This window comes from Lycorma delicatula, chromosome 5, assembly GCF_047948215.1.
Source record: "Lycorma delicatula isolate Av1 chromosome 5, ASM4794821v1, whole genome shotgun sequence".
NCBI classification, from domain to species: domain Eukaryota; kingdom Metazoa; phylum Arthropoda; class Insecta; order Hemiptera; family Fulgoridae; genus Lycorma; species Lycorma delicatula.
In genome coordinates, this window is record NC_134459.1 from 139,680,872 (window position 1) to 139,702,070 (window position 21,199).

At 31.0% G+C, this 21,199-nt stretch overlaps 1 protein-coding gene across 2 annotated transcripts in view; it reads right to left on the minus strand.

The window, feature by feature from the left end:
- Positions 1-460: 460 nt before the first annotated feature.
- LOC142325420 (uncharacterized) overlaps positions 461-21,199 on the minus strand; it is a 234,438-nt gene continuing 213,699 nt past the window's right edge. The window contains exon 5 of one of the 2 annotated variants that reach the window (XM_075367169.1): positions 461-1,015. In XM_075367169.1, coding sequence (XP_075223284.1) covers positions 893-1,015 — 123 coding nt within the window. In that variant the 3' untranslated portion in view covers positions 461-892. Of the gene's footprint in view, positions 1,016-19,922; positions 20,044-21,199 lie in introns of those variants that run through there. The other variant, XM_075367170.1, reaches the window with a different exon arrangement.

The window sequence follows — 21,199 nt, forward strand, 5'->3', positions numbered from 1 at the left end:
TCTCGGCTGCCCTCACCCCTTCAGGGATCGGGCCGACTTTTTCCGAATTCATTTAACCGTTTGCTCATAAAACCACTCCTAAACAAAAAAACTAAGGCAGCTACTCAAACTTTTACACTAAACGGCTACATGCTCGCCCCTCCTTTATTGACCTCTGATCTAAATAAAACCAAACTTAATAACATTTTTCTCGACATTAAATTATATCCTCATGGCCGAAAACAACTTTACCTTGAATGATGCTCTCATACCCCAACTACTAAAAAAAAAAATCAACCTCAAAAACTGACTACATCTCCGAGATCTCAATTCTCAGGACAAAATCAGGAGTTTTACTATGATGTAGATAATAAAATTAAAGATATGAACGTTAATAATTAATATTAAACATATTAACATTGACGATATTTTTTTTTATAGATTATCTTATAACGTATATGCATTAATAATAAAACATAAATTACAAAAAGATCTGATATTTTTAATTTAAAAACATTAATCGATAACAATTAATAGATACATATATTTTCATCTATATTTATATTTTACGTGTACTATTTATATAAAACAGTTATAATTTATATAACTACAATAATTAAAATTTTACAATAAAATATACAATAGAATTAATTCTATATAAAAATCCCCAACGAATAACAACAATAATTATATTATTTTATAATTTTAATTTTACATGTTTGTAATATATTTAATTATACGATAAAATATATCCTTTATATATGTTAAGTACAGTTGACACCAAATTTTCGGATTATTAATCCGCAAACTGTTGTCTTTCACGGCCTCCTCCGTGAGTGTTATTTAAATTACCAGCACCAATCGGCGTATTATTCGTAGTTTCATAATTGTATGCGGTCAGTGAAGTCGTTTGTCAAACTTCTAATGAACTAGTGAACGTTTTATTATCGTTATGTAGATTAATCGGTACATCCGTTTTAAAATCAGGTTTTGGAATACATTCACAAGTAAATACTTCTCCAGATTTCGGTATTATCTGTAACAAATTACAAACAAAAATTATAAATTTATTAATCTAATCTTAAAACTAATATTATTTGCCGGTAACGGTCGAACGATTTTTGCATCGATGATCGACTGTGCATATCGACTATAAAATCGAGTTCAAATTCCAAAATCTCTCTTTTTAATTCCTTGAACGAAGTAAAGGAAGTATTGTGATCGCAAAAAATTTCGATTTTCCGATTTCAACAGAAATATTCATTTTGACCATCCCTGAATCCATTTTGACTAGTTTCGGCGTGATGTCTGCAAGTACGTATGTATCTCGCTTAACTCAAAAACGATTAGTCGTAGAATGTTGAAATTTTGGATTTAGAACTGTTGTAACATCTAGTTGCACACCTTCCTTTCTGATTGTAATCGACTGGACCAAAAGTGTCCAAAATCCCCAAAAAATTGGATTTAATTTTTCCAAACAAAATTCAATTTTATTCAAAATAATTTTGCATATTTTTAAAATGAAAAGTACGTAAATTTTATTTCAATAATAACTTCTGATATTTTTTCATATTTTATTTCATTTCCTTGTATGAAGCTAAAGGAAGTAGTGTGACCGCGAAAGATGTCGGTTTCCAGATTTCAATGGAAATATCCATTTTGACTAGTTTCGGCGTGACATCTCTACATACTTATATATCTAGCATAATTGAAAACTGATAAGCAGTAGGATGTTCAAATTTTGAATTTAGGACTGTTGTATGATCTAGTTTGCATCTCCTCTTTTGATTGCAATCGACTAAACCAAAAGTGTTCAAAAAAAGCCCAAAATTCAAAAGAATGTGGATTTTTGATTTTTTCTTAACTGCAGTAACAAGCCCTCATTGAGAGCTTTTCAACGATATCATAAGCAGTACTTATTTTCATTTGTTCCAGAATTATAGCCAAATAAAATTTCAATTAATGAAATATATGGTTGGTTCGAATCGACTTCACTCCTTTTTTTAATTTACATTTTTTGGTTTATTAATAATTATTAACCTCTGATTATAAAGATATGTTTACAATAAATAATTCAATAATAATAAAAAAAATTAAAAATTATCATTAATGAAATAAAATTTTATCAGATTTTTCTGTTTAGCCTCCGTTACCACCGCAACGTATTTCTTTAAAGGATAAATGAGAATGGTATGTAAGAATGTAAGTGAAATGTAGTCTTGTACAGTCTGTGGTCGACAAATCCTGAGATGTGTTCAGATTCCTGTGGTGAATTTATGTTGTTTTTTTTTTTTTTTTTTTTTTTTTTACAAATTTTAGAGCTATATTTTAAAGTTATATTTGAATATTTTTTTTCCTTATTCTTATCTCCTTATTTATCGAAATGTAAGTAAGTACAATTAAAATATTAATTGAGCCATCAAAAGATAATTTTCAAATTAAAAATTATGTATTAGAACATACTCTCATTATTTCCCCTTAACTTCATTCAAAAAAATACTATTATTACTCAACTGGATGGGCGATAGAGTAATCTACCGATTCAGATGGGCGTATTTTTCACAATTTCGAGCCCCTTTGGAGGTTCCCTGGATATTTCAATTGAAATTTTCTGAAAGATGTTCCCCCTAATTTTTGATGGAGAATCCGAATCAGGTCTCAAATCCCAAAGAGCGAATAAAAGGGGATTCTTCCCAACTGTAATGGTAGATTAATCGACATCTATTAAACGGCTATATAATAACAATGATTCAATTTTTCATATTGTACTATCGCTAACGTATCTACGCGATAATGTTCTTTTGGCTTTGGTTATTGTATTAGTTGTATCTGGGAATTAATTGTCGTCGTTAATTTAACATTTTTTAACTCATTAATGTGAATTATTTTATAATTTTTTTATTACGTATAATTATTTAATATCTTAATGTATTTACTTTAGAATTATTTTCTGTGTTCATATTTTAAATAATTAATATGGACTTAACTATATCTATTTTTTATTATATGAATAATCAAGTTTTTTTCTATAATTCTGCTCTGATCAAAGTTTTACTCGGTTTCCCTTTAACTTTTCAGGTAAAAGACTGGGGGGGCAGTTCCTTATTTTACTCGTGGAATAGCATACATCTACCCGCTTCTAACGTCATATATACAACGCATTATTATCTTCGGAACAGAATGCGTTGTTTATATAGATAAATAAAATAAATAAATATTTTTCATTTATTGCGTAGATTATTTTAATATGCATTATGGTTTCGTCGAAATTTTTTTTGTTTTAAAGTTTACGATATACTCTGGCAGCAATTTTAATATTAAAAATTCATTTCGCATTTAACATTGATAGAGTCATGTAAATCCTGTAGACAAATATAAACTGATTGCTATGCGTTGAGCTGTTTCTATGCACAGTTGAATAGGCCATATGAATTCTACGCAAATAAACAGTTCCCATTCAACAGTAGTTATAACATGTAACTCTATTCTTTCTATTACGTCAAACGCGTAAGAAATCCATTATTCTATAACCCTCACGATCAGTTTTCGTTAAATTTTACAACATTATTTATTACCCTATAACTAAAATATTGATTTAAACTTATATAAAATTCACGTCCAGTTTAGTCAGATGAAGAATAAAAATTTTGTACAAAGAAATTTTTTACGTTCTTTAGACCCAGTTTTTTTTAACGGAAATACTCTGAAAGAATTTTACGGCCGGATGCTTCTTCCTGACGCCAGTATGCATGGAATGAAATTTTTACGGTGAAATTTCTTCCTTCAGTGGAATAGATAAGAATTGTTAAGATGAGTACTCTCATCGTTTATATTGCTAAACGTTTATATTGTACGTTTATATTGTATTACGTTTATATTGTAAACGTAAAATAAGAAATCGTAAATCAGTGAATTATCTTTTAAAAGATCAATTTGACTTTGATCTTATCTTTCACGTCTTTCTCTTTACCGATTTCGATAGTTCTTTATTTTTAACCTTCTAAAAGATGCTCATTTAATGGTCCCTTTTAATTTTGTTGCATATGACAAACGGATAATTTTTATACTAAAAAATATCCGATTTTTGGAAATCAAGATTCATATAAAATTGATAAAGATTACTCGAGTACTACGTACACAATTTTGATTTAGTGAGAATCAATAAATCAAAATTGATTCTGATTTAAAGAAAATTAGGTGGAAAACTTAGAGTAAAAATAATACATATTCGATATTCAGAGATCCTTGGCTCACCTCGTATAAGCAGTCTCAACGATGATTCTGTTCACTCCATTTTTTAATTTTTATCAAGTTTCTTTAAGGTTTTGTTTTTATCAAGGGTTCAGGCTTTGCGTTTCTTGCAACCAGTTCTTTCTTGATATCAGAGTACTTTTTTTATAGTTCTTTAAAACATTTTAGTCCCTTGCCAAGATCGTATCAGTGGTCTTTACGTTAACGATCGGTCATGCTTCTGTCCGAATCACGTAGGATGTCGATACTACTTTCAAGTTTAGAGTATGTCCCATGGAGAGGTATACGTCTTTAATCGGATGTAGTTATTTTATTTATCGACCGATTAGGTTGAAATTTCTCTTGGGTAGCGGAAAAATATAAGCCTTTTTTTACTGCACATAAACCAAAATATAAAATTTCAAAGTAAAAACTTAATTTTTCGATAGTTTATAGGTTTATTTTATAGTGGTACAATACCTGGTAGTTATTATTCATAAGATAAAATTCTTCTGTTTTTTTTAAATTTAAAAACCTGGATCAAGAATGTCAACTGAAACTGAAGGCCGGCCATATCTACTAGGCACTGATGGAAACGCTTATCGAATCATGGGTAAGCGCTCCTGAAAACCCTTTCGATCTGAAGAATTGTTTCTCAGATTACTCTCAACATATATAAATAGATTACAACAGAATTCCTTCAAAAAGTCCCATAAAAAATTTCATAAAGAGAAATGTGTGATGATTTCTTGATGGTTTGTCTAAATGTTTGCAATTCAATCCGACTCTATGACAAGTCGGTTTCAGTTAATCGTGTGAGTATGTTGGAATAGCACAGACCGTTAAACCTAGCCTCCTTGTAAGGGAATTCAGTGTTTCGAGATCCGACCGAACCGGTTTTATTTTAACGCCAAATTTAAGGCAGGTGGGTAACTATTTGGATAGAGCGTAGCGAGTAAAAGCTGATCATTATAGGGCATGCTTATACCGACACCACTGCACGGTGAATTAATCTATAGGTATATACCTAATAGGTATACCTAATCTGTAGTATAGATTACATACTGTGTTCAGCATAAGAGCTATCCTAACTCTTGTTTGTAGTAGTGAAATTTTACTGCAGCGTGTGCGATTGTATTAGTGCAGTAATGTACCGGGTGACTCAATTTGTTAGTCCTCACCGGTATTTATATAATACATTATCGTCTATCGTGTTTTTGTCATCAGTGATATAACTTTAGATACATCTGCCATGTAATTAACCCACCGGGTTGGTCTAGTGGTTAACGCGTTTTCCCAAATCAGCTGATTGGGAAGTCGAGAGTTACAGCGTTCAAGTCCTAGTCTTAGTTATTTTTCAAGTCCTAGTCTTAGTTATTTTTACACGGATTTGAATACTAGATCGTGGATACCGGTGTTCTTTGGTGGTTGGGTTTCAATTAACCACACATCTCAGGAATGGTCGAACTGAGAATGTACAAGACTACACTTCATTTACACTCATACATATCATCCTCATTCATCCTCTGAAGAATTATCTAAACGGTAGTTACAGGAGGCTAAACAGGAAAAAGAAAGAAGCTGCCATGTAATTAATTCGTGAATAACTGGATTCAGTCGGCGCCAAATTAAAACATCAAATATAAGTCTTATCATAAATCAAACAAATAACATCAAAACATATAATCTGCACGCGCAACTATCATAAGCTACGAGGTTTGTTTACAATAAAATAGTACTTAATAGGATAGCACGTAAGTGAATCTTCATACGTAAACTATGTAAATTTAGAGCGAGAACGTAGGTTGTGGATGAGCAAGTTCAACCTAGATAGAAACATTACGATGAGAAAGAATTTCGTTGGAAAATCTTCAATCGTACCCCTACAGCCCTAATTTAGCTCCCAGCTATTATTTTCTCCTTCTTCACATTAAACAGCGGATTACATCGTAAAGGTTTGACGATGACGACCGATTAAAAAAATGGCTTACTGCGTGGTTTAAGCCACTGGCGGCAGAATTTCTTGAAGAGGGAATGTAGAACTAGTGAAAAGCTATAAAAAAATGTGTTGAAGATAGCTATATAGGAAAGTAGTAAATAAATGTAGATAAATGATGAAGTTCGTTCGTATTTTCAGTGTTGTTATTGTTTCAAAACGGACCTTATTTTAAAAACACGCCTGTAAGGTTTTATAAAAAGCCGCCGTTTCGTTTTATGCAAAAACACCTAATAACTTCTGGGTTGCTTTAGATTTTCACGTTACTTTCGAGTTCAATGTAAAAACAGAGAAAAAACAATTTTGTCAGTTTTAATGTTTCTTCAGGATTAAATATGAACGAGATTATCTGTTTTAAATGTGCTATGGAAAATGAATTTATATCACTTTCCATTATTCATATTTTAGCAGTCTACTATTTTTCGACTCGCAATATTTAGTAATGTGAAGCAGTCCTCTAAACGAAAAATAGATTTTTGACATTTACTCGATCAGGATGCACTTTACAAAAAAAGGGGTTAGAAAACTAAATCAGTCCCCGTTTACATAAAACTTGTTTTTTTAATTTAGAAAGCAATATGTATTTAAGCAAAAGAGTGTTAAGTGATGATAATTTAAGAGAATACAGTTGCATATAACTTTCACAGAAATTTTCTTTGAAATTTCAAACGGGGGAGGGTTCCTTCCTGTATTTTTTGATTTACGTACTTTGGGTGTGTATTAGTTTTAACGATTTCAGGAGTGAAGAATTAAATCAAATAAAATTTCATCATAAAAATAATGAAATAATTTTTTAACGAAATTGTTATCGGTTACCGGTTCCTAAGGGAAATATGGTAGTTAAGATTGTGCGATCAGTGAAGATTGAATAAAAGCTATGAGAATTGCACCTGTTAGTAATCTTTCGCAAGTAAATGAAAATTATTATCATATATTTTATATATAATTTCTATTACGGATTAGAAACATCGCTTACCATAAAATATATACATGTTTATAGTTGTTTCTTACGCTATACCGTAAGTCTTTATAATAACTGTGACGCATGAAACAAGTGAAATACAAAAAAAATACATCAGTTATAATCGTTTTCCCTGAAGTAATTATGTTCATGGAATTCTCTTTTATTATTTTCGGAATAACTATTATTATTTGTAGGTCTGCGTATAGGTATATTCTTTTTTTTTAACTGTTTTCCATGCGTTAGCGTGCCAATTTAAAACTGTATTTCGGTGCATTAAAGAACGCAACGGGAAATAACTTTTTTCCTTATTTTCTCCTAATTAATCCAGCATAAATGGTCGTTATTATTATCATTCCGTTTTCGGGAGTAATTAAGTTTCATGTCACATCTTCTAAATTTAGGTTAAGGCCCCTAACAGATAAACATTTTTACTATTATTTCATTAAGAGAAGAAAAATATTGTTTAGAGTAGTTAAGAATCCGCATCATGAAATGAATATGTAATAAAACTGCTATATTACCAAAGCGATGAAATGAAATGTAATAAGTTAGTTTACTCATAAAAAAATATATGTGAACTCTAATACCGGTAAAATTGGCAAAGATTGTAAAATGTTTAAACACAAAGAAATCTACGTAGTTGTTTTGTTTCTACTGGAAAGCAATTAAGCTAAAAACTTTGCAACCCTTTATTTGTTGTATACGCATGGACATTTGTACATATATCTTACTGGTATAATAAACCGACTGGCATACACTATAATTTGTGATTTATGTCTTTTCCACGTAGGTTGACTCATTTAATAGGTTTGTTTTATAGTCAGGATGGTAGTTATTGTAGATAAGGAAGCCTTTTCCCCTTCTCTATTTCTCCCTTCAAAAGCTCTAACAACCTCAACTACTCATATTTGTTAGCGATTGCAAATCATACTGCGTGTATGTACAAAAATGTGATACATTACGTATCCTTACTTATGTTCAAGCTTTTCTCCTCACTAAAAAAGACCTATATAGACGGTTTATTTTCTGCTTTGTAGAGGACGTTCTTTTAGCGATCCCGTTGAACGTTTTTTTTTTCATGTATCTTAAATGGAACATTTTTTAAACAAAACGTATTAGGCTGCCTGCATAGATGAATTGAAGATATTTTTATCGTATGATTCATTATTTAAATGATAAATAATTGTATAATTTTTCGTCTTTGCGTTTCTAACGAACGACTATTTTTTTGGCCTATTCGTATATCAGATGAATTGGTATGCACCTTTCCCGTTCTGTTCCAAGTTTCTGGATACTCTAAACTTTAGGAAAAAGTTAAAAAAAGTTTCCAGATTTATATCTTCCTTGGATGGCAATCGAGAATCATGTAAGCAGCCAGTTAACGGCGGGCGAAAGAAGATCCTTGAGGAGAGGGGACTTGCAAAAGCGCTTAACAAAAACTTTACAAAGCGCGAGAGCTGCCAAAATAACTTAATGGTCAGGAGAAATATATAAACCAACAAATGTTAGGGGCTTGGAACGACAAATTTCAAGACATCTTCAATGATGAATTCATCATACAGGAGGTTGAAGGAGCCGTCCATTCCTTGAAGAACAAAAGGCGCCTGGTTGCGATATGATAATGGCAGAATTCTTCAAAAACCTGGTCCGGTTGCATTGCGGACGCTGTTGTCACTATTTAAGCAAATATGGATATCGCCTGTCCCAACATCCTGGAGGAAGACAATAATTGTACCTATTATGAAATCAAAATAATCTCCTGCCACTCTCTCAAGCTTCCGTTCAATTTCTCTGACTAGCGTTTCGGCAAAAGTTATGGAGAGAATGGTAAATGTTCGGCTCACCAGTTTTCTTGAAAGCAGGAATTTTTTTTTAACTTCCAGGTCTAACGTTAGGTATTGCTTCATAGGATGAGATAAATGAAAAGTAGCGCGTGAATATTCCATGCCTGACCGGGATTCGAACCCGGGACCTCCGGATGAAAGGCCGAGACGCTACCACTCGCGCCATGGAGGCCGGCAGGAATATTATTTGCCAGGAGCAGGCAGGCTTCAGGAAATATCGATCAACCACGCAACAACTTTTACAGTTTAATCTGGAAAATAAGGACTGTCTGGATAAATTTGAAACGACTCTTTGAAGCGGTTTTCGTAGATTTCAAAGATGCGTATAACTCTATCTAGAGGATGAAGTTATACGAAAAGCAGTGAAAACTATAATATTAGTGGGAATATGTTAAGGTGGCTTTACTTGTTCATCAACCAACGGTTCTGTGCTACGTGGGTCAACTATACGTTATGAATTTTAAGAAATAAAATGTTGGTGTTCCTCAACTGAGCCTGACCATGTTCAATATCATGATGAACGAGTTGATACCTATCCTACGAAACATAGAGGGGATAAGGACAGCATTTTATGCAGACGATCTTGTTATGAGGGTTTCATTACCGAAAAGCAAAATACATTAACCACCTACCAAAATTAATACAGCTCTTACCACTCTAGTAACTGGTCCTATGAGAATAGCATGACGGTTAGTACAGAGAAGACTTTTTATAACGTTTTCTATGTTATGCAAACTCTCCCAGATTAATTTCATGTATGAGGGCGAGCAGTTGCAGAAGTGTGGCGATCCCATTTACCTTGGCCTGTTCCTGGATGCAAAAATGACGGAAGAATTATGTTGTCAGACATGACTTTAGAGAAAGTAAGGAACAAATTAAATATACGTAAATGATTTGCTGGGAAGTAGTGGGGGTTCTCTTTATTAATGTTAAACTTAACATACACAATTTATATTAAACCTCTCTTGCTGTACGGGTGTGAAGTGCTATCGTCGGTAAATTTGACTGAGATGACACGGGTGTAGAACCAGGCCATGCTATTTATTGCTGAGGACTGTGAAAACAACACCAATTTTTTCATTGCAAGCTGCTACGAATAATCAGTCATTAGAAACGGAAATGGAAATAAAACGATTAGCGTTTTTTCGGAAAAGTTAATTAGATTTCCTTTTGACGACTACTGGCACAGATATGCTCCCATAAATGCTGTTTAAAAACACAAAAGATCAAGGAGATCATGGAGGAGTTTGTGTCTCCTTGTAGCATAGAAATAATCTTGAACTTCCAGAATGCCTATTACGTACATTCAACGTAAGCTAGACTGAACTTATGAGAGCCGTTCAGGTAATTGGATGGTTGGATACTATTGAAAATCATCGCGAAAACTTTTGTACAAGATCTCTATCCCGAGCCAGAATGGTTCCATATTTATACTGACGGCTTTTTAACGGAGATGGAGAGTGCGTTGGAGTTGGTTTCTATGGTTTTTCTTTTCAGTTTTTATTTATTTATAGGACGAAATCAAATTCATTTCGATGGTGAGCTGGAGACAATTAACATTGCTTTAAAACGGCTGTTGGTGAGATCTTTAAATTCCCAAGAGATCTCGTTGTTTCGACTCCCAAGAATATCTGAAATTAAGCAGTTAACGGTTAAGTTGACGTTTCAGTAACTTTTGAATGGATACCATTTCACACTGGAATTGAAGGAAATGAGAAGGCTGACTCGTTGGGGTAGCGAGGAACCCGAATAATGATGACTAAAACATGTCCTGTCTTACCATTCCGTTAAAAATTTATAAACCGAAGGTTTAAACGGAATTTCCTGAATCATCTAACGACTCGGACGAAAGGTAAACAGTATATAGCTCTAATTAATGGCGAGAATAAAATTCTGGACAATCCTCGAAGGGAATCTGTGGCAACCTTAAGGATTGCTTTGCCTTACTGAACATCTTTTCAGGCCAAAAATCTTCGCATCTCCTGTATGTTATCTGTAGAGGTGAAGATTCTTTTATGAATTGGGGACATATAAGAGTGTGTAAATAACCGGTTGATTATAAAAACATGTCTGATGAAACATTTTACTGAAAGGCCAGAAATGTAATGAAATCTATTGCAGCAATAGATTGAACATTGAATAAATAAAAATAATATTTTTATTACTTCTATTTTTTTGAAGTCGGCATGAAATTAATTGTTTGTAACCGCTTTAATTTAGCATCTACTACTAAAAAACTTGTAAAAAAATTTTTTTCTTTATTTTCTTTTGGAAGACGGTTGTATTTCCCTAAGATAATATTATACTACTTATTGTAAAATAAATAATGTATTTTTAACATCCGATCTCGCTTCTTTCTTAACAAAGATTTGAGGTCGTACGTCATAACATAAAGTAAGGTGACTGTAATCGAAAATCGACCTGATTTTACCAAAAATTGATAAAAAAATGATAGGAGGTTGAAAGAAATGCCTGTTTAAAAAAAAAAAATATCACCTTGCAAAACCGTACTATACGTGCAACTTTGGGGAATAAAAATTTATTTGCCGAATTTAAAGTATTAATTTTACATCAGACTCGGGTAAGAAACTTATCCGTTTAAAAAAAATAGAAGTAAAAAGAATTTTATCCCTAGGGTATCTCTATAATCTGATACCTCTGTAAACTGAATCGTTTTGGATACTTCGTGCCGATCTCTCTGTCTGCCGCTAGCAAAACCGATATTGAATTTGTTACCTACCGATTTTTGTTTGCCAGTAAATTGAACGGTATTAGTTTTCGAAAAATCAATGAGAGTGGGTATGTAAATTGTACTATTTTCATCTGTTCACATCTTTATTAATGAGGAAGCTAATTCGGTATGTTTCTGTAATCATTCATGAGTGTATGTTTTAAATGGTCCAGTATAACGTCTCCTCTGAATATAAGTTGCACTATTTATTTTTTCAGTTTCAAACTACCCGATGTAATTCTTTTTTATCGCTTGATTTTTTATTATTTCACCGTTTATATGATGTTACTTTTTTGGAGGATGATTTATTTTGCTCCCTCCAACTGGGTTCAAGTCACGACTGTTTTGGAGATATTGATAAAAAAATGACATTCTTATAAGTACATTTTGGGTATTAATACGTATTTATCACAATTTTTGTGGTTATCTGGTGTTTTTTGTTTTTATTTTTATACGTTATTAAATAAATTCAAAAGCGTAATACGGTTATGAGTAATAGATACTTTACCGACCGATAGGTTTCTCGACTTCACCCGGGTACATATTTATAAAAATAGTAAATAAAATCGGTACAACGAACCTATTAGAACAAACAGATATAAAATAACATTCTTAATAATTTATATAATGCGAAAGAGAAAGAAAAAATTAAAATATCTAAGCATTTGCTTCAAATTTTATGTTATAATTTCTTAATTTGAAAGAGTTTTTTTTTAAACTACATTCTAAATGAATAAACTATGAAAATAAAGTAGGAAGAAGAACTCTGAAGTTTTACAAAAGAATGTAAAGAATATATCTCAATAATAATTTTGGTCAAGATTTTCATAAAATTTTTAAAACTTTTTATCTTCTTCAAGGGTAGATACATGAAAGTTATGTACTTATAACGTTTACTAAATTAGCTATTATATAAATGGAAATGTTTTCGGTATTTATCTCATAGTTGGAGGGTACATTTTACATCCAAAAGTATTTTTTTGCAATTTGCCAAAAATAATGCAATTAAAATATTTTTTTTTTTTAACGCGTACCTAGCTAAAGGTAATCGTAAAAATACATTAAGATTAAATTACGTTAATTTTGACTTCTCAAACAAATAATTTCACGCTTCTATTTTTTTTTTGTAATTAAAAAAATAGTTAAGAAAATGAAAGTCGTAATTTTAATAATTTTCAATTTTAGTGCATAGAGAAAGTTTAAATTTTACGCTCTATACAAATTTTCAGAGATATCACTGCCGACTTATTTAAATATGTTTAATTATTTATAATTAAAAAAAGCCATTGTAATATCAATTAATATAATGAACTTAATTTGCTAGAATTTAAATTTAAATTACCTATTTATGTCGTATAATTGTGTCATAAAAAAGAAAAGATAGAGCAGTTATTAAAATAGACATTTAGATAAGATTGTTACAGGAAAAAACTATGTTTTACACATTTACTACGTGGCTCTTTCAGTGATGTTATAAATCATTGATTCTCAAACTTTTTCGCCCACCGTCCACATTAAGAATCTTAAATTTTCTAGCGTTCCCATAATTTTTAACTTACCATCTGTTAAAAATAATAACTGCAATTACTGTTTTTAAAAAGGGGTCTTAAAAACAGCAGTTTCAATTATTGTTTTTAAACATGGCATATCCTATTTCTGAGTTAAAACTTATATTTTAAATAGGAGCAATTAAAACGCATATTTAATCATATGTGGAAGTATTTGTATTAAAATTGCTTTCAAAAAAATTACAGTTGCATCTATATAGTTACATAACAACAGTAGTTGTCATAATTAAAACAAAATTTTAAATTGAAAAATTACACTTACATTAATGAATTTGATGTGCTTTAACGAATCTGCTAATATCAGGCTAATATTTTAAAATAGGATAACATAATTTTTGTCTTTTTTTAAACAGCCATCGCCTTCCTAGACCGCCTGAACCCCCCAATTTTTTGTGGGCCTTCTACCGCCCTCCCTGGTTCCCCAGCGCCCACAAGGGAGCGTTATCTCCCACTTGAGAACGAATACTCTAAATAAACATATATTTTGCCACTTGTATTCCTCCTGGTTAAATGAGCTAATACGGATTTTACAACCGTATCATTTTAGCAAACGTATTGACATTTCAAAATTATAATTTTTTTATATGTATATATATATATATATTTTTTTTCTTTTTCAATTATATTTATAGCGTTAAGAAAGATGGGAACCATTAAACAACTTTTCAACATTTAAATGTAAAAAAGTGAAATTTAACAATTTCTAGTTCGAAACTATCTACTTTTCGTGTTAGACACTATAAAAAGCAATTGAAAATTTTTTTGTGGATAAAATAGGGTTAAACATATAAATTTAAATGACAATGAAAAACAAAAAATTTGTAGTAAAAAGATTGCGGTATAATAACTCTAACAAAAATGGCGGTAATTTTTCTCAGTTACTTTCATAAATGGTCTAGTACCGAAAAATAGATCGTTTCAAATTAGGAGATTTTGATAATTTTTTTTTTAATGTTTTTCTATTGAGCAAGTATTTAAGAGGTTAAAAGGGTGTGTGTGTGTGTGTATATGTGTGTGTCTAATACGAAAAATATATAGCTTCGACGTAGTAACAATTGTTAAATTTAACATTTTTACATTTAACTGTTGAAAAGTTGTTCAAGAGATCCTATATTTTGCTAATACTCGATATGCAGAATGATTCACGAAAAAGTAACAAATTTTCAGAGAAGTTGTACTGGTAATATAAAGAAGAAAGATAATGTAAACAGTTCGGAAACGCGTCTTTAATAATGATTGTCGGCTGTGAAAGATTTCGGCCTGATTTCTGCGCCTGCTGACTTCTAAACCCAAAATCTGCAACATTTTGATATATTTTGTTTTTAATAAACGTCGAAATTTTTACATTTGTGTTTTTAGTTTCCGTAGACTTTATTCATACCATTCTATTGAGAATCAAATTCTCTATAAATTTTGTAGTTTTACGTGTTTATTATCCAGGCAACAAAGTCATTTATCGTCAAACATAAAATTGTGTTTTTTTCGACCCCAATCTTTCCCCTTTTACCAAATATTTTTAGAAAACTACTAATAATATAGTTCTGGGTTCTAAGTTAAATTGAGTCCCAAGAATTACAGTTAGGTTTATTTTCTCCGAAGGCGCAGAAATCAGGGTGACTCTTTCGCCAGCTGAGACTCGCTAACGAACCAATTTCCAAATCTAAGTTTACATGAAATTTTTTTTTATTTTCACGAGTAGACTGAAATTTTACTACATTCTTCGTGAATCACTCTGAATAATAATTAAATATAATCGATATATATAAAACTATTTATTGAGCAGTTATAGTGTATTAGGAAAATTGGGTTCTTTATTTAAATATGGTAATTTAAAAAAAAATATTTAAATTATCCGGTTATTGATTATATGTAGGGAAATATTATACCACTGTAACACAAAAAAAAATGCAATCATTTATTTATTATAATTATGTAATTTTCAGGTAAGATGTCCGATAATTTTAAAATTTTATGCATATTTTTAAAACGGTAGTATATGTATTATATTTATATTAGTAAAGTAATTGAATTAAGAATTAACTTCGCGGTAGGCGTAGAAACGGTAAGGTACATTTAATGTAAGCTTTGCAGTTCTTAGGCGAGGGTAAGGGTAAGATTTTGTAGAACAGCACGTGTTTTAAAACAAATATAACGAAATTCGGCAGCATGCATCTTATCTCTCAACTATGCCATCCCGATAGCTACAGCTTATCGATAACAAACTACGTGTCGTTTTTCTTTTCGGTGAGTTTTTAGTGTATAACTAGCTTCATAAAAACGATAAAAATACTGTGTAGTCTTACTCTCTGTGGTCTGTGGTGTCTTACTGTGTGGTTTTTATTCTCTGGTGTTTAATATGCGCAAATAAAAATCTATAGTTCATTTCCTAACCTCGGTAGACTATCGGTACGTCGCATCTTTCCGGGATAGTTGCTTTTTTAGATAATGTTTTTCGATTCATAATAGTTTTATAAAAAAAGTTTTAATTTTTAACTAAAACCGTTATTATTTGGCTTGCCTGGGGGAGTAGCAAAGAAACTTGTAAAAAAGTTATTTAAATATTCTTTATAACGGTTGTAAATAATAGTATAGGTTTGTAGTTAAGAAACAATAAACATTTAATTTTAAAAAAATAAAGAAAAAATGGAATTATGCGAAGTTTACTGAAAAGAAACGTTAGTGTAAAATATATTTTATATTGGGATGTTATATTATACATATATCGGCGATATCCTACGTCGGTGGCTCACAAAAAACACCACCACAAAGAAATAACAAATTATACGAGCGATCCGTTAACGATGCTTCCGAACCGTATCTGTATTATATGGTTCAGCATAAATTATACAACATGACTTTTATGTTATTCTCTGTTATCGTTCACAAAAAAAAATAAAAATAAAATTCATAAAATATATATATCAGTTTTGTTTTTCTTTTAGAATGTACTTTCTGAATGCTGTTAGTTGCAAGTCGTACAAATTATTAATAAAACGAAGAATGTTGAAAACTTAATAAGCAAAATAATTTTTACGAATTTCTGAATATTTACCGTATTAAAAAACATTAAGTACATCTTAGCAGTTACAAGTATTTACAATAAATAAATATATTTTTCTGTGCTGTTCATTATAATTCATATTATAGATAAGATTAGCAACGGGCAAGTATAACCCAACCCGGTGGGTTACTCCGTAACCCAGGGTTGGTCTAGTGGTGAACTCCGACATAGCAAATCAGCTGATATCAGAGTTGAGAGTTCTAAGGTTCTAATCCTAGTAAAGGCAGTTACTTTTATACGGGCTTGAATAATAGATCGTGGATACTGATGATCTTTGGTGATTGGGTTTCAATTAACCACACATCTCAGGAGTGGTTGACCTGAGACTATACAAGATTACACTTCGTTTACATTCTTACATATCATCCACTGACCTTACGGTGGTTCCGGAGGCTTAACAGAAAAATAAGAAGTATATTATAGAAAAAAGGAACTGCCGCTTTATTTGGTTGGATAGATCAAGGTAAAACATCGATCAAAGTAGCACCACAAAATAAACAGTTAATAATAAAATAAAAAATAGATGTGATTATAGTTCATATAATTATTTCAAATATAAATACGGTAAATAAAATACAAGGAAGTCATAAACAAATTAAATAAATCACAAGTCATTTGACATTAATGAAAATTAATTATTTAAGCACATTATGTACTCGTATACAGTGGAACAGATGCAAAAAATTGGGATTATTAAAAAAAAAAGCTATAATATTATTAAAAAATTATCGATAGAGTCTTTTGTCTATCGGTAAAAGACATTCTTTTTTAGTTTTATATTAAGTAAATGTTTGAGAACAAGTGTTAAATGGGTTGATAATTTAATTTATTAATGAAGTCAATTGATGCGTAATAAGGCCCTTTTTCTTAATCCTAATTATTACACTAAGTTAAACGAAAACAGTTCTGTTATTTGTTTTACGTATTAGAGGTGGATCGTATTACTACTTTTTAGGAAAGTAAATAATTACTTTTTAATTTTTTAAGCAGACGTTGCGCGTTTTTAAAGATATACTTGTGAGTAAGTTAACATTTTTAATAGTTACCAAATATCTTTCAACTTTAATCAAGTTTATAAATGCCGAAAAATTATCTGGCAGCCACTTTTGTAATCTTGAAAACTTAAAAACACTTTTGTAGTGTTGAAAATAAAAGATTAATTTTGTAATCTTGAAAATTTTTGAACAGCCAAGAAATTATATTATCTTTTAAACGATATTTGTTTTTATTAAATCGGTTCAAATTAAAATAGTCGTAAACGTTTCAAAGTTATACTATAAAAAGATGGGGGACCGCTACCGAAATGAAACTTAAAATTATCCGCCGGCTAGATCCTGTTTACTAAGACCCTTTTCCTTACACATGATTTTTTCTGTTCTATTTTTGATCCTATGGAAATCGATCACACCGATAAATTTATGCTGAAGATGTGAAAGCATCCAGAACCAGTTAATACTCGGTATGGTGTGGGAGAATTGCTATGGACCTTTCCGAACGATTAATTTAGTTGCTGTCACGCCTAATAAGAGAAATTCGGAAGTCTCTGTGTAACTACTGAAGGTAATACTGGATTCAGGTACACAACCTGTTTGTAGCAACAGAACGATGAAATAATAGCTACACCTCAAAATTATAAAAAATATATTTTGTATTCAAAACAATTGCCACACCTGTATTCGTGCACGGTAGTAAGATCAAGATCGCAATGAAAAGAGAAATTTCTTTAATACAGTTGGCAGAAATGAAGTTCTGGAGAGTGCAACAGGTCGGACAGAAATAAAAATGAAGTGAGGAGTACGTTAGAGGTACTTCCTATGTTAGATACCGTTTAGAGGTATAAATCCAACTGGTGTGTCCAAATCGATAGAATGTCAGAAGAATGGCTGCCAGCTGAAATTCTGAAATATAGACCAGATGGAAAAGAGAAAGGAATAACTCTGAAAATATGGGTTTCAGAACAAAGTACATAATCTACTCCAGAAGCAGAGAAGAATTGATCCTTTTGAACTTTTTGATTAAATCGCTTTTGGTAAATAGCGTCTTTATGCTGAATCGCAATTTTGCAATCGATCTTAACCGGTATCAGGACGACTTTTTCTGGAAATCTATTAACCTAACCAGTGGCAATTCGTAGCTAAAATTAGTGGGGGTGCTAATCCAGAAATTCTTTTTCTGGGTCTTTTCAAGGACATGGTTAAAGTTTTTGTAAAATAAAAGAACCAAAAAAAATGAATCAAATAGAATACCTGGAAGCAGAATAATAATCTAATTCTATACTTTATCATATTCAAGAATATGGTACAGGATTTTTAAACACATATTGCTTAAAACCCGTATTCGTTTTAACGGATAAATAATAAAATGTCAATAGAGATAATATTTTTTAGTAATATTAGATAATAACTTAATAAAATATCCGCTTAAAAATACTATAGACCAACGGTGCTTAATTTAAATTTCTATGTATGCAGAAACAAACACATAATTAGTTTTTACTAATTATCTTCTCTTTCGCCCTTCCAGCATGTTTTTGGATAGATTTGGCAATCAAAAAGCCAAATTGCTTTCCTTTAGCTTCTGATCACTACTGAAAAACACTTAATAACTTTCATATTCTTTCCACCGACTAAACTAGAAAACAGAACCGTACAAGGAACATTCCATACAACACGGAGTAAAAAAAAAAAAAAATTACCTTCCACCAGCACGCCAGGGTTGGCACTGCGAGAGCGACAGTTCTCTCACTCCCTCGTAGCCTCGCGTGCAACTTTTTATGTGCGCATGCAAACACCACGCTGCTGGAACTGTGAAGCGCACAGTTCTATACAAAGATTTTTGTTTCTTTTTCATAAATTGGGGAATGGCAACTGACATTAAGCTTAAGTATTATGTATTCTGCAAGTATAAAGAAAGAATTAAAGATAAAAAGACTCATTATATTAAATGTTAACGATAATATCAAGAGGAAATAAAGGGTGCTGTAATTCCAAAGTTCCTATACGCGAGCCGCCACTGAACCTAACGCTAAGGAAGAAAATATATCGGCAATACGACCGTTCGAATCCGTTTAAAAGCGCAATACCTTTAAAGTGGAAAGGAATCGGGGCCATGTAACATTATAAAAAAGTTTTGATAATGTTATTATCAAATAAACATATATTTAATAATAATAAATAATTAGAATAAATAAATAAATAAAATCTATTATAATATTATTGCCATTAACTCGAGCGGGATAATTTTTTGGTGTAGTTTTTCTATTAACTCGAACAAATTTGGACGTTTTTTTATAAAAAGTTTACAAGTTATCGGCCGTTTTCCAACTAATAGTTATTTCGGTGAGTAATGGTAAAATTTATACAAAAAATAGAATAAGAAAATGCATCTTCTATTTATAAGTATTTCTTAGTTAGCTTAATAAAACGGTAATTTTTTTATAATTTTAAAAAATAACCATTCCTTATTAAAATAGTTATTATAAATTTTTAGATAACTAGAACACATTCGGTGAAAAGTCCTCAATTTAAGAGGGAGAAATGAAAAAATCAATCGGATTCAAAAAACTTTATTTTTCTTTGTTTCAAAAATTAATAAAATCATGTAGTTATTAGAAAGTAGAAAATGAAAGTAAAAGGTACTTACTTCAGATTATTTCTTTTTGTAAATTTTCCTGAAATCAGTCATAGGTTATCAGAAAATTAATAGGTTATAAAATAAGATCTCCGCTGATTTTTTTATTATAATTATGAAGTAAATTATAAAAATTTAATAATTTTAAATGGTGGCTCATTCATGGGCTTATCTTATCAACTAGGGTATGAAATGTCTAAAAATTATTTGCTCTATAAAATATAATACCGCGATTAATGGCCAACGTTGCTCAGACATGTTTTTAGTTTTAATGTATAGAGAGAAAAAATTCATAAATTATAGGTATTAATTTGGTTGATTATTTGTAAAGTTTTTCGGATTTATTAAATTATTACGCCACTAACCAGGAATATTTTCGTTCGGAAACGGCATCACCCGAAGCGTTCATTGGGATGCGCCGGTTAATCTCAGTTTATAGTGGCTATGCGCTGACGTTGGCCAGTAGCTACTGAGAGGGCAGCGATATGATATAGGTTTGTTGTGCTGTTTTGTATTACGTGTATATACAGAACTTTTATTTATCAGAAGTTGTGCATGAAGTAACAAGTGGTTTCATCCAAGTATAAAAATATTTGTTTCTATTTAACGCAACATAAGTCATTATTATATATAAGCAATTATTTTGTAGTTACCGTAATCATGTCGGCACAGGAACCAGAGAAAAAGAAAAAAAACTTGTATACAACTATAATTTTCACGAAGAATGGGAAGAAAATTTTTCTTTAAATTTATTTTAAGAACAAATGTATTTGTTTCATTTGTGGTTCAACAGTAACTGTTTGGAACCACTCTTTGTTTACCAGGTCCGTGAATAAAACGAAAGCTCCTACGATTGCATCATTTAAGATTGCACATATACTTGTAATGCACAAAAATCCTTCTGAGGATGGCAACATAATTAAAGAATCAATGCTTGCTGCATCAGAGATTTTATTTCAAGAATTTAAAAATAAGAATGAAATTAAGTTAGCTATCCAAGAAGTTCAATTATTCAGAAATTCAGTCACTCATAGAATAGGAGTAATGTCTGAGAATATCAGAGCACAATTAAAAGATGATTTACAAAAATGTGTTTTTCTAAGTTTACAGTGTGATGAATCAACAAATATCTACAATGTAGCTCAAATAAACATTTTAATAAGGATGGTTTTTAACGATTGCTCAGCAAAGGAAGA